At 35.2% G+C, this 24,049-nt stretch overlaps 1 protein-coding gene across 1 annotated transcript in view; it reads right to left on the bottom strand.

Moving 5' to 3' along the window:
- PIK3C2G (phosphatidylinositol-4-phosphate 3-kinase catalytic subunit type 2 gamma) overlaps nucleotides 1-24,049 on the bottom strand; it is a 348,760-nt gene that overhangs the window by 88,132 nt on the left and 236,579 nt on the right. The window contains exon 25 of the mRNA XM_049625158.1: nucleotides 6,445-6,601. Coding sequence (XP_049481115.1) covers nucleotides 6,445-6,601 — 157 coding nt within the window. The remainder of the gene's footprint in view (nucleotides 1-6,444; nucleotides 6,602-24,049) is intronic.

The following is a 24,049-nucleotide window of genomic DNA, read 5'->3' as shown; positions in this document are numbered from 1 at the left end:
ATCTTCATCATAAACCAGTGAAATAAGCATGATAGTATTATTATCCCTATCTTGTCTTCTTGTAGAAGAAGCATAGTCAGCATTGGATGGTAGAATGATAAGGGTTCTAGTACCAGAATTTCTGGACCCACCATTAAAAATCCGAATGATCATGAAAGTCTCTTAACCTCTTTGAATCTCCGTTTTCTCATTTTGAAAGTGGAGATAAGAATACTCAACATGTTCCGGGGGCAATCAAATGGCTAATGAATAAGAAAGAGCTTTATACATTATAAATTATTACACAAAAATTATATTGCAATACCCATTTTAAAGAAGAAAAATTTAATCCCCAAAAAAGCATAAGTGAAATGTCCAGATCAAATGGTGTGTAAGCACAGAGTATAAAACTCATCCCTCTGGCTCTTAATCTTATGTTCTTTTGTGACTCTATGACTCATACTCTAAGAACACAATTTTCCCTATTTAAGTGGTGATTACATTTATTAAAGATTATTGAAGCAATGCAGTAATTAAAGATAAAATTGTACAAAGGCTCAGATATTTTTCTGGCAGCCTTTGGAAAAGTACTGTGTTTATATTATAGTGTAGACTGAGAGATAATATTCTTTTTAGTTATAGGCAAAAAGAAAGAAAATTTTTTGAGAAAAAGTAGATCTTTCTGAAATAAATTTAAACTTTGAAAAAGAAGAAGGAGGAAGAGCAGGAGGTGGAGAAGGAGGAGAATGTCAACAGTACCTCTATGACTAAGATAAATTATTTCCTGCTCTGGAATAGAGGCACTCTTACAGTAGTGGGAAGTTAAGAACAATGCTGCTAATTCTAAAAATGTAAAGGAAACAGTGAGAATATGGTTATGAAGGATGGGTATATTTATGATTGACTTGATGAAGTTCAAGTGAGAAAAAAATGGATTTGAAACTGTTCTTTCCTACTGTCCCCACCCAGGCAGAGGGAACAGCATGTACAGATGTATCAAGGAGCGCAAGATGTCTTTCATTATTTCACAAAAAGAACTCCAGGAGAGCATCTGGAACATAAGATATCCTGTGGGTAGGTGACAAGAGATGGGCCTGAAAAGGTAAGTAGGGTAGGAACTTTTAGCTATATAAAAGTTTTGTACTTTATCCTAGAGGCAAAAGGAAGCTCTTTTAGTGTTTTTAAATGGGCACTAAATAATTGAATTGTGTTTTTAAAAGATCATTGTGGTTATTTGTGGAAAATGGATTAAAGTGAGGCCAAATACGAGACTGGACTAGGAGAATGTTTATGAATAAAGAATAAAGTTATTGGATTTTAAATATATTTAGGAAGTAGAGTTGAGAAAACTGGGTGATCAATTGGATAAATTTGAAGGGCTGGGTGGGATCTAAAGTATATAGCTGTAAATATAGATTTGGGAATCGTTAACATATAGGTAGTAATTGAAACCTTGAAATGGATCAGGTAGTCCTGGAAAGTTATTAACTGCTTCTCCTTATGGATGATCTAAACTCATAATATCTAAATTTGAGCAAATTCTCTTCTTCCATAAACTCTTCCTCCTTTTTCCTCTCCATCTCAAGTGCAACCATTGTCCAACTAAAAAATTCATATCTTCTTTGATTCCCTCTTCTAACTGATTCCCAATGTCAGTAACATAATTCTATAAAAACTACCTCAATGGTCTCTTGTATTCATTCTCCTTTCCATTTCAATTATTGTCTTAGTTCAGCTCCTCATTTTCATTTGATTAGATAATTTTGCCTACTTCTCCAATCCCTCTGTCTCTAATTACATAGCTTCTGAGTTGTCAGTTCAAAATCAAAGCTAGATGATGGTACTGTCTTCATCAAAAGCAAAGAAACTTCCAGGTTCTCAGGTGTCTGTATATCAAAGTCCAAAATCCTCATTCTGATCATAAATGTCTTTTGTAATCTAACTGTGATCTGTCACTTCATCTATTGTCTATATAGGTCTCCCTGTGTACCACAGACTAAGTACATTTGATTGCCTCTATTTCCAACGCATGTCACGCCCATGTTCTTTGAGCTTCCACACATACTTATAGTTTTCTCTCAGCCGGGATTCCCTTCCTATCCTTCCTTACCTATTGAAATTCTTTTTGAAAGCTTAAATATTTTTTTCACCTTGAAACACCAGATTGTCTTGATAAGATTTAATTACTGCTTTTTTTGTACAGCAATCGTATCTTGGTCGCACCTCTTTCAAGTGCTTATTGCTGTCTTACTTTTACTATGTTTGGTTCACATATATGTTTGTCACATTTGGTTTTAAGATCTTTGAGGACAGGAACTGAGTTTTTATTTGATGTTAAATTGTTTATATCACCAAACATGGTACCTTGCAAATGGAACTTAATGAATGTCTGTGAAATAATGCATGCATGCAGGAATGTGTGAATGAATGAATGAATGAATGAATGAATAAATGAAAAAAATGCCTAGCTTTGTTGGGCACTGGAAGCCTGTAAATAGTAAGTTCAACCCCAACTACTAAACTTAAAATCAACTATAGAGAGGTATATTCTCAGGAGCAACTAAAGTGTAGAGTAGGCTTTATCTTTTCAGTTCTGTAATTAGAGTTCTGGACACATTTGTGTACTTATTGAGACAGTTTCCCCTTTATTAGACTTATGATTCTCTACTTGCTAACAGCTTTCTTCCCTAGATCTGAATTGCTTTCTGGTTTCTCTAGATACTCAGAATTCACACCTGCTTGCTTAGAACTCTGTCAAACATTTTCTTGGGAAGTACACCCTATACTTAATCCTTCTCCACCCCCCACCCTGGGCCCCTCATTATGCACCAACATCCAAGTGCAGATGGCTTCAAAGTAGATGAACTCAGCTTTCTCCTTGATATGTGGCTAATTAAAGGTAACAAGAGCAAATTTTGCCCTTGTTGATGTGCTCTGTTCCCCAGAGAGGCGGCTTTGAGTATTGTGACTCTGCCACTGGAGTAAGGATGACCTCATACCCGGGTCCACTTAGCCATGTCTGTTCTCTGGCCCACAGAGATGCGGTTCAAGTACCTCTTAGCCTAGATTATATGGGCAATAACTTTAATTGGGGCAATAGGAAAGGGAAAGGGTGGCCAGGCTAGTATAGGTAATGAGCAGATACAGGCGATAAACAGATAAATTCCTTTTTAAAGGACAGAAACACTTTTAAATTTTCTACTTTTATTCTCCAAGTCCAAATCTATTTTGATAGTTATGCTTAGGGAAGCAGACACTCTTTGCCACCTCATAGAGCAGTTAGAAAGATTTCTTCTGGGAAATATCTGGTATAATAATGGGTGTGATAAACATTTTAAACTGGGTGAATGGTCCCTATGTTCTTTGGGAGCCTTCCATAATAGCTGATATTGATTTTTTTAATGAGAGAAAAGCTGATGAAATACAGGCTTTTATGTTAGTGACTTCAGCCAGCAACACTCTTGGGTCTCCTACAGATGTTTTGCTTTTAAGCACAATGGGAATTTCATGGATTATTTTTTTCCCTGATTTTCCCAGGAGCAAATAAAAAGGACTGTGGATATCTGGAAACATGCTGCTCTCAACAAGGGATGAGCCATTAACTCCATAGTAGACTTACCAGACACTTGTGGCTCATAATCCTGGATACTGACCATTCACAGAAGATAGAATTTATGACCCATGTCAATTATTTCTCAAGTTGTAACTGGGTCATGGAGCAGTAGATTTAGTTCTTTTAAAAGAAGTTAATACAACAAGAGTCAGTTTGAGAGAGAATTGAGGGAAATATTGAATACCCACATGGGCAGAAAATACTCTTTCATGAATTTAAATTTGTTTTTATTTTATAGGAAGCTATGCCAGAGAAAGTGTGGTCCTGAAGCCTTACTGAAGCTTTGATTATCTACAGAATCCCATAAGAAAGAAACCTCAAAAGCAGAGAATGAAGAGGTAAATGACCAGAAACAGAAGTAATATACTGCTGTTTCATATGTATTCATTGGTCTAATTGGTCCACATTGCTTCTGTCTGTTTTAATTTCTGTGAGAGTTTAAATCTAAGATTATTTGCTTAATCTGAATTAGGTCTCTGTACTGCCAAAATTTCCTTCTTAGCCTAAAAGTCAAGACCTGGGAGATTAAAACATACGAAGATTGTTTGGATATACTTTGTAACAGAAATCTTCAATATTTGATTTTAATACTATTTTATGAAAAATTGCTTCAGTACTTGATTCAAACATCATTTATCTCCTTCTTTTAAATGAAATAACATTACATAAACTCTTTAATAATTATTTTATATATTATGACTCATGGGCTAAAAGTTTTCTTTTCAGGTAGGTACAAAAGTTTATTAAGCAAGAGGAAAAAGTCCACCAATAGCCTTCTCAATTTTTTCAAAAGGCTGTCCTCTCACATTATTTTAACATGCTTACTTTTGTTATTCAGCATAATTTTAGTGTCACCTGAGAAATAGCATAATCTATATTTTGTGCTTTTCTATTTTGTGTTTATTTTTAAAATGTCTGTTGCTGGTTCAAGTAGTTGTTAGAATATGGTACTTACTTGTGTGCAGTTATTTATAACATTATAGACATGTAGAAATGCTGGACACTTCATTTATTGTATACACAAATTTTATCTTCCTTATCATATTGAAAACCTTAAGGCTGACTGGGTCTTATATATAAATGCATCCTCACAGTTTCTGGTATGTAGTAAGTACTCATGACCTCATGGATTCATGATTTGGAGCCAGTTAGAACCCAAGAGAATATTAGAATGATATGACCTGGATTTTTACATGTAAATGGAGTCGAGGTCACAGAGTTAGTCTTTGTAGAGTTTCCTCTGTGGTATGAACACAGATTATGAACCATTAGCCATCTCATAATTGCAATATGGCCTAATAGAATTGGGAGTTAGAATGCAAATCTACCAATATGAATCACTGGCTATTATTGAAATAGCCAACTTGAAAATTCTAGACATGGGCAAAATTTATATATCTAGTTTACACAAAGAAACCAAAGTGTCCTTATGCATGAAAGACTATATGTTTATAATACTTTTTTAAATATCGATTTTTTAAGACAGAGTAAGGTACATATGTTGAAAGTTACAACAAGGATCCAATCAAGTCTTCATTGCAACAAGGTCAACATTTATTCAATACTACCCAATAGAACTTTTCTGCAATAATGGAAACGTTTTATATCTGTGTTGTCCCATATGGTATCACTAAGCCACATGTGGCTATTGAGCACTTGACATGTGGCTAGTGAGATTGAGGAGGTGAATTTTAAAGTTTAGTCAATACTAATTAATTTAAATTTAAATAACCACATATGAGTAGGGGATATTATATTGGACAGTACTCTTTTGGATTAATAAAGATCTAGCATAATAAATTAATTGAACTCTACTATATGACAGGTACTATGCTGAGTGCTTTATATTAATGATCTAATGAGGTTATTATGAAATATAAATCAATTAGTACACATAAAGCACTTAGTATAATGGTCATGGAAAACATTCACTATTAGGTCATTTATTCATCAATCCTGCAAGGTAGACTCTATTATCTTCATTTAATAGATGAGGAAACATAATCTTATTGGAGTTAAGTAACAGCACCTAGTAGAATTATTGTCATCTGAAGGTTGTAAACCAGCTATTTGGGATTATTGTATTGACTCCAAACACCATATTGATTTACCAAAGGTGTGTTTCTCTCCTACATTTTGCTGTAGTTACTAGTATATATGTGTGTGCCCAAAGGAATCACCTCCTCCTTCTCCCAGAAATAGTTCTGTCAGATTCCTTTCCTCTCTCCCTGTATATATAGTGTCCATCTCTTTAACATTGGACAGCGAAATGAAACTTAAATTTTACACTTAAGTCAACAGAGAGCATACAGGAGCATGACTCAGTAGACCCAATGTACACCACTAAGTGTACTATTCTGTGGTTGAGTTGCTAGCAAGTTGTCTTATATTCTTGACCCCTAATTTCTTAATCTGAAAAATAGGCAAATGATCAAAGGCAGAGATTGGGAGGGATGCCAGGAAAAATCCTTGCTTGGTCTACATCATTGGGTTGTTATAATGTGTAAATGAGATAGTACTTTTTAAAGTACTTTTGAAAAATCCTAAAGCATAATAACAAGTGATATAATACTCTAACTACTGTCCTTAATCTTTAATCAAAATATACTGAGATAACCCATGAATACATCAATATTATTGTGAATAGAAATGTTTGAGACAATAACTGTGAATTAATGTAATGAATTATTAAGAAATGTGTTTATAAGCTGTACAGTGGTAATTTTAGTTTGCTCATTCCTTTCTCGTTTGAATAGCTCTTTGGGGAAATCCAAGCCATTAGCAAAAATAGACTACTGGAAGAGAGATATATATGAAGCTTATTATTTTTGTTGTTTCCTCAAGGGACTTACCATTTCTAGCAGGTTCAAGAGCAGTCGACTGTGCCTTCTGACAATATTATAAGCTCGACAGCAAAGCTCCACAAAATCTTGGAAATGCTGTGGGTTTTTCCCACCTTCTGTAATAAAGTACTCCATCTCTGAAGTAAAAATAAAAGGTGCTCGGTCCCTACAAACAAAAACAAATAGCAACCATAAGCAGGAAGAGAAGTGGTGTGTAGAGTTCAATTAGGCATTTACAACAACTTATTTTCATTTGATTTTTTTTTTTTTTTTTTTTTTTTTTTTTTTTGTATTTTCTATCTATTCTAAGGAATGGGACTATCTCCTTTACGGAGTAGCTGAAGAAACTTGCTAATTATGGGCTTTGAATAGCCTACCTGGGCTGCAACAGAGAAGGAAGAACATCGATCTATATATCAAATATTTAATTCCAAGTTATATTTGATGGAAATATTATCCATTAAAAATTATTGTAAGACCAATTAATAATGAAAGTGATTTTACAGAAAATATATTCCTAAATTAAAAATAAATAAGACAGATCATGTATTTGACTTCATGGTTTTGTTATTTAAGTTTTCTCTTTTCTTTTCTTTTCTGCTTTTCTTTTCTTTTTTCTTTTTTTCCTTAGAAGATATTGACTATTTAAGGGAAAAATTTTCAGGTAATGACAAATTCTTCCAGAAGGCAATCTGAGGAAAAAAAAAATGTTACCAATTCACTGTTGTATGCTTAGTAAGGGAAAAAAAGAGTCAGCTGTATTTTATTTCACACTAGGTCAAATAAAAATACGGATCAGAAAGCAGGAAATATGTGCAAACCATGTTGATATGTATATAATACCACCCCCTGTAGTTCTCAAGGTTGAAAAACAGGAAAACAGAAGACCAGAAAGATGATCCTGTTTTCTCTATTTTTGCCATTTTTCTCATTTTATTTGAGACATAAAGAGACCTAACATGAAAGGATTGGAAACACTTTTCTGTGATGTGAAGAACAACGATGAGACAAAGAATTTTGATACTGATTTGGCCTACGGTCCTCTAGCAACATTTGAGATAGGAGTACAGTTTTGATTAAAACATTGTTTTTAAAGTAAAGACATTTTTATTTTATTTATTTAAAAAAAATTTTTTTAACGTTTATTTATTTTTGAGACAGAGAGAGACAGAGCATGAACGGGGAGGATCAGAGAGAGAGAGACACAGAATCTGAAACAGGCTCCAGTCTCTGAGCCGTAAGCACAGAGCCCGTTGCGGGGCTCGAACTCACGGACCGCGAGATCATGACCTGAGCCGAAGTTGGCCGCTTAACCGACTGCGCCACCCAGGCGCCCCAGTAAAGACATTTTTAAATAAATTCAAATAAAACATATTTTAAGATTTCAGCCTGGCAACCTAGATATAATTAAGGTTAGTCTAAGCAATAACTGAAAAAATCAAGGACTATTGAGAAAGCTTCTTTTTTTAAAATAAAGAATGATTATGTTTTTTATTGTTGCTATGCTTAGCATTTGAATAAATATATAACAGAGTGGAAAATTTTGCTAATCTGATTTAGGCCTCTCAGAAGTGTGGCTATTTAAATCAGAAAGCTATAACCTAGGCATTTTGTAGGTGACGTGGAGAAGCAGAATCTAATCATAGGCAAAGTATTTTAAAGAAAATAGTCTACCTCTATTTGGCTAGAGTTATTTTATTTTATTTTGTTATTTATTTTATTATTTATTTGTTTATTTATTTATGATCCATACTACCACTGGATATCTGACTGAGAGGCTGGTGTAACAGTATCTCTACTTAACTTTATGTTCATTCATTCATTCATTCATTCATTCAACAAAATTTATCAAGCACCTAGATACTGAGGAATGTGTCTTAAGAATCAAGTCCAAATTTAAAAATTTCTGCTTAAAATCCTTTTATTTTTGGCTGTCATTGACTTATCCGATGTATATGCTATAAGTATACTTTACAGCTCTTTATTTTAGTCAAGCTGGAAGCAGAGCTATTGAAAACAGGAGTTATACCATGGGTTCTAATCCTGGACCTGTTATATCTCAATTTCCTCATCTCTGAGATGCGTAGATAATACTGAGCTCTTAGAATTACTGTGAAGATCAACTGAAAACGTGTACACACTGCCTGATACACAGAGAGTTCTACATGCTTATGAATTGCTATGGTTAGAGGCTCTATGCAGAGGAAACAGACTGCAGGTTTTCAATCATATTCTAGCATTTACTAGTTCTGTGGCCCTGAGCAAGTTATTTGTCCTTTCCATGCCTTAATTTCCTCCTCTGTAAAGCAGAGACAAGGGCACTTGACTCCTGTGACTTTTGAGAGGATTAAATGGGTTACAGCATGTAAAAGTTTTAGGACACAGTCTGGCACATAGTAAGCACTGAACAAATGTTAAATACTATTGTTAGTCCTCAAACTAATAACAAATGTGTTCTCAGAGCTAAATCTTGTCATAATTAAATCTCTCTTTCTCTTCAAAAATGCCATCAGTATAGGGCATCTGGGTGGGTCAGTTAGTTGAGCTTCCAACTCTTGATTTTGGCTCAGGTCATGATACCAGGGTCATTGTATGGAGCCCCACATCAGGCTCCATGATAACTGTAGAGCCTGCTTGAGATTCTTTTCTTCTCTCTCTCTCTGTCTCTCTCTCCTCTGCCCCTCTCCCCCACTCATGCTCTCTCTTTTAAATTAAAAAAAAATGCTACCAGTAAAATTCCAGGCTTCCTTCAAGGTTTAATTTACTACCAGATCCTCCATGTAACCTTTTTGCATAAGCCCTTAAGTGGACCTTTGAATTTGGTAGCACTTTTTATTTTTATTTATTTATTTATTTATTTATTTATTTATTTATTTAATGTATGAAATTTACTGTCAAATTGGTTTCCATACAACACCCAGTGCTCATCCCAAAAGGTGCCCTCCTCAATACCCATCACCCACCCTCCCCTCCCTCCCACCCCCCATCAACCCTCAGTTTGTTCTCAGTTTTTAACAGTCTCTTATGCTTTGGCTCTCTCCCACTCTAACCTCTTTTTTTTTTTTTTTTCCTTCCCCTCCCCCATGGGTTTCTGTTACGTTTCTCAGGATCCACATAAGAGTGAAACCATATGGTATCTGTCTTTCTCTGTATGGCTTATTTCACTTAGCATCACACTCTCCAGTTCCATCCACGTTGCTACAAAAGGCCATATTTCATTTTTTCTCATTGCCACGTAGTATTCCATTGTGTATATAAACCACAATTTCTTTATCCATTCATCAGTTGATGGACATTTAGGCTCTTTCCATAATTTGGCTATTGTTGAGAGTGCTGTGGTAGCACTTTTTATATGTCGCTCACACATGTAGTCATCACTATCGTTAAAATTTTAGTAGCATCTTAGCAATATCCCAGACTTCCATAATCAGAAAAAAAAATTTTATATATAAAAATTTTCCAAATTTTTCATACTCTCTATACTATATTTACTATATTGAATGGAACTCTTGAAATAACTTCAAGAGAGTCAATTTTACAGCTTCCTGAAATTTTCTTTTCTAATGTTGTAGATATGCTCTCTTCTTCCATATGCTTGACCAAATGGATTTCCCTTGGAAAGTTGTTGTAATTATGCTCAAGTTCATGTGATGACACATTTCCTCCTTCCATGGTAACCACCATTATGAGTCAGATGAAGAAACACCATAGCAGAAAATCAAATACACAAAAGAAGCATATCTAGGTTAGAGAAAATATAAACTAATAATAATATTGAAGGACCCAATTTTAGCTGTGTTTAAATATTATCATAATCTAAATTTTCCATGGGCCCCCAAAATAAAATGTTACATTTTTTCTATATGATTTGCATGAGTCACTGCTGAGCAATTTTTAAAATAATGTAGACTAACATTTTTTTGTAAATGGAAAGAAGTTGAACATGTGAAACAGAATCCTATCACATCCCTATAAGCTGTAAAAATCGTAGCTGGGATGTGCTTTATCAATTCCCTCAAATGTGAACATAATGCCAGGTCACAGAATTAATGTATTGGAGCCTATGTCTGAAGTTTAAGTGATACTTATAAATTTGAGATATAAATTGGTTATGGCATGAGAGAAGGTTGAAAACTATTTGATCTCCTAGAGTCCATACTGATATTACATTCTGAATCATATGCTGAAAATCTGTCACTTGTAGCTGGACAAATTTACCAAGAAATTTTTTGGTTTCTATTTCCCTAATAGTGGTTTTACCATTGTTTGCCTAAATCCTATCTGTTCTTGCTTCTGTACCTTTTACTTGTATTTTTTCCTGCTTCTGGCCATGTTTCTCTCTCTCTCTGTGTTGCACCTGATGCTCTATTTTTTTTTTTTTTCTAATAATTCTTCTCTAATTTACCGATCCCTCACTGGTTTCTCTCTTACTTTGCCTTTTCTTTTAACTTGGCTCTACAGCTAATATATTTCATTCTTTTTAGTCTCTAGTAGTCTTATGATTTTTTCTCCCAAATAATCTGTGTGATTATCAAGAGGAGAGGCATTATTTTATCTTTCCTTTCTATATTCTTAATGTCTCAAACAATATTTTGATGATATTCTGCAATGGATGCAACAGTAAATATACTTAGTTCACACAGTTAAAAACTTGTGATAATTTAACATTTATGTGGGAAGGCTGTATGAACAATCTTATTGGTTACAATTCTGTCATTTTGTTGTCCAAGTTAATCTTTTTATTAACTTCTAATCAGTCCTTCTCTGAAAGTATTATTCTGTAAAACTGCAAGAATATTTTATACATTTCCCAATGTACGTGAGAAGTGAGTAGTGCTTTACAAATGTATATAGACTTGAGAATTTTAAGGATATTTCTATTATAAACAAATACTAATTATTAAGGAGATAAATTATTTCCCATATCAATGGTTAATAATTTGCTGTTTATAATTACTTATGCACAGACTTCCCCCTTAATCATTCTGTAGATGTGATCTCCTTGTATAAAGTCACTAGAATACTAAGATCATCATCATTAACACTTACACATTCTTATTTTACTGAGGGTACATAAGCTTTTAGGATATGTCTCTCCACTGGGTAACTAGGGAGGCATGCATCCAAACAAAATGTTAGAGTACTATAGTTATTTATCAACAAATATTTATTGAGCATCTATAATAGATGTGTATAAGGCTTATAGGTGATGTTACATATTTTAAAAATCAATATCCTAGAAGCAATACAAATGTATTAATAATAATGATAGTGTTTTGAAAAGGTCCCTCCAGCTGTAATATGGAGAAGAATTTGGGAGAGGGAGAGTATGTGAGTAGATCAGACAAGAGATTTTGCAGAAGATTTTAGTTAGATATGAGTAGCTCAGATTAGGTTTGTGGCTTACAAATACAGAGAAGTGGGAAGACAAAAAATATTTTGAATCAAAAATCAAGAGGACTTCATATGGTTCAAAATGAGAAGAGTGTTAGGAACAGATTTAAATTTTTGGCTTGTGTATCAGGAAAACTAAAGTGCGACATTCCGAGTGGGTTCAGTTTTGAACAAGCTGTGTTTGAGGTGCCTTTGAGATATATAGGAGTAGATGACATTGAGGTATTGTGATACTTATTTCCAGACCATAGAGAAAAGATCTAGGTTGGAGGTAAAATTTCGTGTGTCAGATTTCCACTTCGACTGCATCAGGACCTCAGGACTCAAGAAACAACATGGTGGGGAATTCTCTGGAGGTTTTTTTTTTTTTCCCACATATATTCCAAACATAGACCTCAAGAAGCTGGCAATCGTGAAATGCCAGTGGGTGCAGACAAAAAAATTGCCAAGAAAAGCCTGCTCTTTCTAGCCAAGGGCCCAGGAAAGGGATAGCTGAACAAGGCAGAAAATTAAGTTTAGACAGTAACCACGCTACTCCAACCAAATACTGCAGAATAGAAAAAAAAATGACTCCACTCCGCAATGACACCAGTGAAGTCTTCAAAGAGAGCCTAAAATTCCATTCTCACCAAGCTGTAATGAGGGACATCAATTGTTGTCTCTGTGATATCGAGACCATTGAATAAGAAATTGGTATTGGCGGAAGGGAAGACACATAGATCATTTGAGTAGGATACATAACAGAAAGAAACTTACACAAATATGCCCAACTGATTTTTGATGAAGGTTCAAAAGCAATCCAACAGAGAAAAGATACAGGTTTTTGATCCCATGATACTGGAGCGAATGGACATTCATAAGCAAAAATAGAAACGTAGACCTAAACCTCATTCCTAATATAAAAGTTAACTTTAAATGGATTACAGACTTAAATATAAAATGCAAAACTACAAAACTTTTGGAAAAAGACATAGAAGAAAATCTTTGAGACCTAGTACTATGCAGAGAGGTTTTTAAGAAAATAAAAAGACAATTTATAGACTGGGAGACAATATTTGCAAACCACATAGCCAGCAGTAGACTTGTATCTGTAATCTACACAGATCTGTAAAAGAAAAACAATACAATTAGAAAATGGGCAAAAGACAGACAATAGAAGATGATATGCAGATGGTAAATTAGCACATGAAGGAAAGTTCAACATCATTAGATATTAGGTGAATGCAAATTAAAACCACAATGAAATATCACTGCATACCTATCAGAATGGCTAAAATAAAAAGTTAATGACAATTAACTTGCCAAATGTTGGCAAGGAAATGGAGAAACTGGATCACTCATACATTGATGGTGGAGATGGAAAATGGTACAGCTACTCTGGAAGACCACTTGGCAGTTTCTTAAACAACAAGAACAACATCATGCAACTACCATACAACCCAGCAATTATACTTTTGAAAATTTGTCTCAGAGAAATGGATATCTATATTCACACAGAAGCCTGTACACAACTGTGAAGAGCAACTTTACTTGTAATACGTAGAAATTGGACATAATCCAGATGTCCTTCAGTGGGTGAATAATTAAACAAACTGTAGTTTATCCATACTATGGACTATTATTTGTCAATAATAAGAACAAATTATTGATATACAGAACAGCTTGGGTGACTCTCCAGTGAAAAAAGCCAACCCCAAAAAGGTACAGACTGTATGATTACATTTATATAATGTTCTTGAAATGACAAAATGATAGAAATGGAGAATAAAATTAATGGAGGGAGACAAGGGTGAGAGGAAAGTGGATATGACCATAAAAGGGCAACAAAGGATACTAGATGTCTTGAAACTCTTTTTCATCTGAACTATATCAATATCAACATCCTGGTTATGATATTGTACTATGATTTTATAAGTTGTTACTGTTGGGGAAACTGGCAAAGGGTACATGGGATTTCTTTGCATTATTTCTTACAACTGCATGTGAATCTACAATTATCTCAAAGTAAAATGTTTAATTGCAATTTGTATGAGTCATCTGGCTATTGATATTGATTGGTAGGAGCCTTGGGTGTGGCTGATACCAGTTTGGTGGAGACTGTAGAGGGAGAATAGAAGAGGGAAAAGAATGAGTTTTGTGGAATTCAACATTTAGTGGCATGGTAAAAGAAAACCTCTTGTACTGGATACTGAGAGGGGAAGAAAAACCAGACAGTGAGGATCCATTCCAGAGGGTAAGCTGAAAGTTATTTTGAGGAAGGAGAAGTCAACACCATTGAAATTTGCTGATCAATCAGGTAAAATGAGGAATAAATACTGTTCAATTAAACACTATACAGGTCATTGTGAGTCTTATGTAATAAAGAAGAAAGTCAGTTTGAAGTGGTTATGGAATGAAAGGTATGGAAAAGATGTCAAGAATTTAGACAACTCCTTCAGGAAGTTTGTGATGAGCAAAGTGGCATGGAAACTGGGCATTTGAGGCAAGGTCACTTAAACTTTGAAGAGACAAGGATATTCAAAAGGATTATTTAAGAGGGAGAGGATAAATATGTAAGACAAAATGAATTATTGATAGCATAATGTTTGTTAGAAGGTGGGAGGGAAATGGCTGCAAAGCACAGATGGAGGGATTGGCTTTAGAAGGGAAACAAATCTACTATAACAAGAAGGAAGAAGTTTATGCAACTGAGATGTAATTAGGTTTGTTAGTTTTGAATTGAGTTGAAAAGCAGTCTCTGTTACTGTTTCTATTGTCTCAATAAAATAGGAGTTCTGGCCCTCTATCTAAAGTAGGGAGTAGGGAATAAGGGTTAGGAGAGATCTGAGGTTTATTCTGCAAGAATAAAGTACAAATCAATGTGGAGCAGGAAATAGTTATATGGCTACAGAGTGTTGTTGGATTTCTGGGGTGTGAGGACGCGTATTTGAAAATGAAGACAACCTGGGAAGGAGGTTGAGCTCCTGAGGTTGACTCACTAGGTTGAGCATCTGGCTCTTGGTTTCAGCTCAGGCCACGATCTCATGGTTTATGAGTTCAAACCCCTCATCAGTCTCTGTGCTGATGGTATGGAGCCTGCTTGGAATTCTCTCTCTCTCTCTCTCTCTCTCTCTCTCTCTCTCTCTCTCTGTTCCTCTCCCCACTCATGCTCTTCCTCTTTTTCTCTCTCAAAAGAGATAAATAAAAACTTAAAAAAATTATTTTGAAAATGGAGACGTTTGCCCTATAGTGTTGATGGTTTCTTACAGCGCTTGACTACCGTGGTGTAGCACAGAGAAAGATGAGTGGGTTATGGCACATGTTTATCATCTGCTTTCACACTTTTATTCACAATACTCTACTTTTAAATACAGGCTTTTTGCTCCTTTTTCGCCACTAATTTAAGTCTTACCCTTTCTTCAAAGTCCTGCTCATATTACACTTCCTCTTGAAATCTTCCCAATATCACTAGCCCTCACAATGGAGACTGATCTATTCTGAAATATATTTTTAAGGAAATGAACCACGCATCCTAATTGTAACGGATGCATTCTGAAATAGCTGAAGTCTTATATCCTTAAAATGAGTGGCCATTTATTGTTTTATTTCTTAAATGTGTACGTACTTTAAAAAGAATGATGTTTGATTTTAAAGTATTAAACACATAAGCTATTTAAGGACACAGTAATTCACAGGAGCAACTTCCTCAAATGTGAATTATATACTCTAGATACTACCACTGGGCTTCATCCCAGCTGTTCAGGGTGGTCTTTGGCCATCCTAAGTTCCATAAAACAGTTCCTGGTGGGCTCTGAAATTAGAGTCACATTCCATAAACTTTAGACTTCTCTTACCTATTCCTATTAGATAGTTTTTTTAAATGTAAGAGAAAAACATTTTAAACGTAAGAAAAAGGAAAGAGAATTAACAATTGTGCCTGCCTTTTTACCCATAAGAGAGCACATTGCCCATAGATGGGAGAGTGGTGCTGCTACTTTAACACTTGGTTTTAGTTTGCGAGTGCCTCTCACAGTGCATTCATCTTGCAGTATATTTGATTGAAATTGTTAAAGATATGGATTTAATATATATCATGGTCATAAATGCACGATAACTCTGTCATCTGTTACTAACTAAAGAAGCAGCCACCTGTCCCAATGCTGGACAGAAAACACAGCATGCTGGGATTATTGAGAAATGGGATTATCAGTTGCCTACGTGGCATTTTCCCAAAGCTCCTACCACCTACTGTCTATGATTTTGGACAAGGTATAACAACTAAGACTTCTCTCTGTCTTAGTTCTTGACTTGTAAATTAGAGAAAATAACAGCAACTACTTCAAAGAGTTCCTGTGAGGATTAATTAGCTAATGCATGCCAAGTATTTATGAGGCTTTCAAGGGTAATTTTGACTATTTCCTTTAGAATCTGATTCCCCATACCAGATGATGCAGCATCACACTAAGGGTGCTTACTTTATGCCACTTCCAGTGATGATCCACAGCAATTTGAGAAGACGTATCTGTTTCAGTATTGGTAATATTGGATATGGAGAGTGAAATGGAAAGATAGAGAACTTTATGAAGGATTCATGACAGTAGAATCTGTCTGCTGGGCTCCGTGAACATATATATTTCTTCTTTTGTCATATAGTTCATCTAGTATTTACTTGAACAACTGATAATGTCAATAAATGGACATTTATAAATTTCAGTCCCATACTTTAGATTCCATTGTTTGAATATGTATTTGTACCCTGAATTGAAATGTGGGACTCAATAATGAGGTACATTTTATTATTGTTATTATTATTACTACTACTACTATGTTCATGATTTTCAGGTGGTTTTATCCCACACTAAAATATATTGTTTCAGAGATTTAAAAAGTTGCAGACTCCCATTATAGTGAATGGTGTCATTAGTACACAAATAAACAAATGCAGAGTACACTGGGAAATGTTTAAGCCTACCCTTTCCTTGATATCACAAATGACCTACATTTCCGAGAACACATTTTGCTGTCCGACAGAAAGAACACAAGTCTCTTGTCTAATATTATGAGTTAATTGAGAAGGCCAATTTGGAATCCCCACTGGGTAGGATAGAACCTTGTATAATTAGACAACACAGGAAATCTCCTATGTGAAATACAGAGGAAACATAAGGGTGTATATACTATTACAAAATGAACATTTAACGCCCTTGAGATCTCCAAGCTCTCAGCAATTATTAATTGAAGGGACTCTCGCCAATAATCTGTTCAGTGTAAAATATGGGTTTTTTTTTCCTCCTTGTCTAGCCTCTTGTAGATGCACTGTAGGGCCATAGTCAGATTCTGAGAAGTTCCTGATCTTAATTAAACTGCTTAGTAACTTTAGATACTGACTCTGGAGTTCCTGTCAGGCTCAGATACATTATCTCTTATTTGAAAAGGGTAGTTAACATCCACCTCTTTAAAATGAGCAGTTCTAATTTCTTAAATCTGATATTTTGGGTGGGAGTTTATAGTAGGTCAGGATTTTGTGAGGAGAAGAAGAGACTGGTCAGCGTCTCTAAAATATAATATTCCCTCCCTTGAGTTTGAGTTCAAGAATAAGTGTACCGTTAGGCTTTGCATGGAATTCCAGTGTATTCTTGGAACAGAAGTTAGTCTACATATGAGGAAAAGTTGACCATTGCCATAATGCTTGGTTGAAACTGGATTGTGGAATCACATTTTAAATAGGCTTAGGTTAGAAAATCAAGTTGGATGTAAAAAAAAAGAATAGTCCAAGTTACCTCTGGAAACATTTAAATCACCCATTAAGTTACCATATGCATGATCAAAACTTAGGAATCATGCTTGAAATAGATATTTTATCTCTAAGTTTAACACCATGCATGAGTTAAATTCTGCCAAAGGAGGAGGTACTGTTTCTTCAGTTGGACATCAGGTGAAGTTCTTTTAATAGGCTCATGTTTAGTTTGTAATCTTTATTTTTTTAAAAAAATGTTTATTTATTTATTTTGACACACACACACACACACACACACACACACACACACACAGAATGAGCAGGGGAAGGGCAGAGGGAGAGAGAGAATCCCAAGCAGGTTCCACACTGTCAGCTCAGAGCCCAATGTGGGCCTTAATGTCACAAGTTGTGAGATCATGACCTGAGCCAAAATCAAGAGCCAGATGTCCAACCAACTAAGCCACCCAGTGCCCCTGTAGCCTTTCTTTAAAAACTAGATTCATACTTAGTACTACAAGATGCTTCTATTGACAGGCATGTTTAACTTAGACCTACTGAGGAGAGCATACATGTCTTCTGCATGCTTTGTTCACAGACCCACTGAATGCCAGAAGGCAGAATCCTCCCACCATTTAAATTGTACTCACTCTCCCTCTTCTTCCCCCCTCATTTCCTTCCTTTTATTTCCCCTTTCTCATACTTCATCCTTTCTCAATCATCCCTCACTCTCTTCATCTGAAAACTTACATGTCTCTCTTTGAAGAAAATTCATGTTTTTTTTTTTTTTTTAATTAGAGGAACTGTTTTCCACTTATACTGGGAGGGAAGTAGATATAAAAAAGGTTACTCAGAAGAAACAAGGTGATAAAATATAGTGTAATGATATGGGGAGGTAGGAGAAGAAAGAGAAACAATAGTATGGAGATGAGAATGACAGAACAAACTTCTTTTCTGGAAATAAGTCTATGTGAGAGTGCTTTGAACATCCAAGCACTGTTCAAATGTTAGGTGTAGTTTGTTTAGGGCTGGCTTTGTGGCTGGAGAAAGCCTTTGTACCATTTTTTTCAGTTATTTTATTGTAGAATACATATTACATAAAGTTTACCATCTCAACAATTTTTAAATATATAGTTCAGTGGTATTAAATATATTCATAATAGTGTGGAACCATCAAAAAAGCCATCCATCTCCACACTTCTTTCATCTTTTAAAACTGAAACTCTATTCCCACTAAGCAATGACTTCCCATTCCCCCCATCCTCCCAGATGCTGGCTACCACTATTTTGCTTTTTCTATGATTCTGATAACTCTAAGTGCCACACGTAACAATTTTGTCTTCAGAAAAATTGTACTTTCTCAGGTCAAGGGAGGTAAATTTTATGGCATTTTTGTAGTGATCCTTCAATCACCCAAGACTGAGCTTCTGCTAAGTGTCAGGAGATAGGTGTATATGATTCAAAGATGTCCTGCAGGCATTCACAGTTGGAGAGGTATTGGCAAGTGTGCTTTTTTTAGATACTGAGGCCTGCTTTGAGTAAAAAGAATCACAATGTTTATTTAATAAACAAATGTGTGAATAACAGACCAATGAGACTCACCCAATTTCAGAGGACATTAAGACAGTAATTAAAGCATGTGGGAGATCATTAATGCCTATATAGCATTTGGATTACATGAATATTACATTAAACCAGAATGATTGGAGTAAAACAAAAAATCTTTTAATCTGCTAAGGGAAAATTTTTTCGAAGATGGTTTTAAATTGACAATATTTAGAATATAAACATACAATACTCAAATTAGAAATTAAACATAAAAAAATTTTACATCAGGGGTGCCTGGATGGTTCAGTTGGCTAAGTGTCTGACTCTTTTTTTTTTTTTTTTTTTAATTTTTTAACGTTTATTTATTTTTGAGACAGAGAGAGACAGAGCATGAACGGGGGAGGGTCAGAGAGAAGGAGACACAGAATCTGAAGCAGGCTCCAGGCTCTTAGCTGTCAGCACAGAGCCCGACGCGGGGCTCGAACTCACGGACCGCAAGATCATGACCTGAAGTTGGCCGCTTAACCAACTGAGCCACCCAGGTGCCCCAGTGTCTGACTCTTGATTTCAGCTCAAGTCATGATCTCACGGCGGTGAAATCAAGCCCCACGTGAGGATCCGTGCTCAGCGCAGGTTCCTCAGTCACCTTTTATTTGTAGAGGGCTACACCTTTCCAATTGCTCTCCATCCTTCATTTCTTGTTTCCTCACAATAATCCCATGAGGTAGGTAGGATAAAGAATACTATTATTCCTACTTTACAAATGGTGAAAATGTAGATCCAGAGAGAGAGGTTACCTGACCCAGACCCATGTACTGTCAGGGGCAGAGATGTCACTTAGACTAGAGGGCCTTGTTGACAAGACTGCCCTGCTCCTTGTCACTTCCACCTGCCTGCCTTTGATCCATCAAGCTGACAGCTCCCCCCAAGCCCTCAAGTCCCAGATTCTCTCTCCCTCTTCTCCCCCTCTTATACACACTCTCAATCTTTCTCTCAAAAAAGTTTTTTTTTTTTTTTTAATCAGTGGTAACTAACTATTGAAGATCATGTCAAGATGATTACAGATATAGGGAACGTTTATGACTAATATTGAGAGGAAAATTCTGAGATTAATTATATTTGGTGATTGATGATCTATTGGGACAAAACTTCAAAAGGGTATAAACCATGCTGTAATAAGACATATATAATATTTTGATTATCCTCATGTAAATATTTCAATAGGAAAATAAAAGTATTTTATTTTGTTTGTATGCTGGGATGATTTTTCATCTGTTTTAAATGGATTTATGTCCTCTGGTATGCTGATATATATTTAATAACTAGCTAATTTATTTTAAGAGAAAAATAAAGCTCTCATTTATGACATTTGCCAATTGTCATGGTGTATACACTCTCACCATGGCTGATTTTAGGCTGCCAAAGTGATGTTTTTGAATATGGAGTTGAAAAGGAATACACAAAATAAGCTCTTGCCAGCTAGCACGAGCCCAGTCCAGCACACCTCTGTTTATGTATGAAATCATATCAGAAGTCAAGAATGATTTGGTGAAATACCTTACAACCTAATAAATCTGAAGAACAGTGCAAGGCAATCCAGTCTGTCAATCAACAAGCCTCAAAGTCAGAGAAGTTAAAGGACTAATAGTTCAATTCATGAATTTTAAAGCACATACTTTAAAAAAGTACCAAAATAAGATACATCATTTAAATATTTTTTTCTTTATTTAGAGAGAGAGTGAGCATCCACAAGTGAGAGAGGGGACACAGGGGGAGAGAGAGAGAATCTTAAGCAGGCTCCACGCTCAGGGCAGAGTCAGATTCAGGCTCAATCCCCCAACCCTGGGATCATGACCTAATCCAAATCAGGAGTCTGACCCTTAAACAACTGAGCCACCTTTTAAATAATTTTAAACACAAAGAAACAATAATCATCTAGAGATTCAATTTCACTTCTTGTCACTTCATTTGGAATACTTGCATTACAGTTAATTACAACAAACATTTCTAGAGCTTTCACTGGATGCCAGGCATTCTTCCAAGCACTCTAGATGTATCAGTTAATCTTCAAAAAAATCTGTTTTATAAAAAAACTAAATTGGAGCACAGAGAAGCCATTTGTTCAAGGTCACATCATTAGTACATTAATTAGCATGGGATTCAAAAAAACTCACACAGTCTATCTCTGGACTACCTGACGTCAACCACCACTCATACAGTCCCTAAAATTAAAGACTTCATGCAAGTCTAGCATTACTGAAGTGAAAGACCATACAGGTTGTAAAATATAGTTTTCAAAAAAAAAAAGTATCAAATAATGAGTTAGAAGAGTAGTAAATATCACCAATAAATGTCTTCCTTAGTTTCTCCTCCTCTGTAAAAGAGTCACTATCAAGAAATTATGGAGTTGAAATTTAGAGTTTGTTACAATAATATCTTTTATTTAATGAAAAAATTGCTATATAGAAATTGTTACAGGGGAACTTTGAAAAATTGTGGATGCATAACTTGTTAACCACTTTAATTTGAATTTTTGTGAGATAAAATAAAATAAAGAAGATAATAATTAAGCAATATTTCAAAAGAAAAACCCATTGGCTTCAGAAAGTTGATGAAATTCTTCATTGTTTACATTGTGAGGATTAGCCAAATTTTCCCCAGAATCATTAAGGAATGCTAGGGCTGAATTGCCCTGTGATTTAATCCATTGGTGAATATCCTCTTTATCTAATCTAATAATTAAAACCAATAATGAAGGATTGTTTGTTTATACACAGGATGTGAAATCCTTCATATTTATAACTGAGATGTGAGGTGTTTTTTCTTTCTTCAAAGTTAGAAAGTCTGCAGAAACCTCTGATTTGGTAAAAGCATGGGCTTTCCATATTTCTGGGAAACTGAATTCAGAGGAATGGTTTAGAGACATCTGGGCAAGGACTCCAAATGTGAGTGTTGCTGGGCTGACTCAATATAATCCAAGAATCAAGAGAGCCAATGTCTGTAGGCATTGTCTAAATAGGATTATATAGATGGTTAGTGGGAGAGGTTTTGGAATGGTGATGTAAGCATGAATATAAAAGGGCAATGGCCCAGCAAGAAATTAGCTTCTTTTTCAAGATCCTGCTTGTAAAAAAAACATTGCCTCATTGCTCTTCTTAAGGAAACTAAAGATCAAGGGAAAGATATACTACATCTGGTTCTGCTCTGTTGGCCTGCTAACTTCTATTATTAAATTCTGTATCGTTGGCTAAAGGGTATATCTACAACTTAGAGAGGGGGTTTTATGTGTGTATGTGATTTCTTTTGCCAACCTATAAACCACCCACAACTGGAAACTGTACTTCTTATGTGCAGTTGAACAATGGTTTAGGCAAATGTATTATTAAGTAAAATTAGTCTCTATGTGTTAGTAATCTTTTGTAAACTTAGAAAGTTATACAAATATTTTCATCTTCCATAGTGTTAAGGAGTATACAATAGTAGAAACACATGTATCTGAGATACGTGTACTTTCTAGTCCCAGTGGGTGCAGCATTTTATGTTAAGGAGTATGATCCTGGGTTATTACTAGAGCATTATGGCCTTGCTAGACTGTGAGAGACTAGGATAGTCCTAGGGCATTATTTACATACGTGGCTTTGTACATTATGGGTGGGTTATTAATATGCCTAGTATGTGTTTAGAAGGAGCTAGGTGAAGCTAGTCTCTTTAAAGATCAGGTCTATAATATAATAAATGTAGTATAAGTAAGAACATTCATGTGTCCTAGGAGAATATAGAGGTTCAATTTATAAGAAGTCTATTGTCAACCTAGCAACCAATAAGAACAGCCAATGGTCCCAAGTTAGAAGAAGTTGGCCATCTTATGAAACAACACTCAAATGAACTTCAGAAACAGCCAAAAGACACTGGGAAGGAAACTATTAGAATGTAATTCAAAAGATATAGTGAATAAAAATGAGTAGGAATAGTTCAGTTTACCTGTTAAACTCAGAGCAGAAGTATCAGTTTCAAGACAGAAATCCAAGGAGACATTGCTAATTAGCCTTACATAGCCACTGGTGGAGATAAAATCTTGCAAATAATAATCCAAATGGATCATAATGCTTCAGTTGGCCTCCTTAGCTGGTGAACAATAATCAGTCATCTCAAGAAGACACTGCCAGCTTCATTTCATTCATCCAATCAATGATTATTGAATGATTGAGGGCTTCCAGATGAATGGTTTATTAACTGATAAACAATATTGAGAACCTACTATGAGTGAGGTTATGTACTGTGCTGGACGCATTTTCATGTACCTCAGATGTTACCTAAAAGAGTTAAAATTGCCAAAGAGAGGACCTGAATAGACATTTTTCCAAAGAAGATGTAAAGACAGCCAACAGATGAGATATATGTAAAGATGCTGAACATCATGAATCACCAGGGAAATTCAAATCAAAACCACAGTGAGATACCACCTTACAGCTGTTAGAATGTCTAGTATCAAAAACACAAGAAATAACAAATGTTGGTAAGGATGTGGAGAAAACGAAACTCTTGGGGACTGTTGGTCAGAATATAAATTGGTGCAGCCACTATGGAAAGCAAAAAATTAAAAACAAAGCACCATGCAATCTAGTAATTCCACAGCTGGGTACTTACATTAAGAAGATGAAAATATTAGTTTGAAAATATATATGTTTCTCTGTGTTTATGTCCAGTAATAGATGAATGGATAAAGATGTGGCATATACACACAATAGAATATTAGCCATAATAAAGAATGAAATCTTGTCATTCGTGACAACATGAATGGATCCAGAGGGTATTATGCTTAGTGAAATAAATCAGACAGAGAAAAACAAATACCATATGATTTCACTTATATGTAGAATCTGAAAAACAAACAAAACAAATAAATGAATAAAGAATCCAGAAACACATTCATAAATACCCAGAACTGGTAGTTGCCAG

This window comes from Panthera uncia, chromosome B4, assembly GCF_023721935.1.
Source record: "Panthera uncia isolate 11264 chromosome B4, Puncia_PCG_1.0, whole genome shotgun sequence".
NCBI classification, from domain to species: domain Eukaryota; kingdom Metazoa; phylum Chordata; class Mammalia; order Carnivora; family Felidae; genus Panthera; species Panthera uncia.
This window is presented reverse-complemented; position numbering and strand designations above follow the sequence as displayed.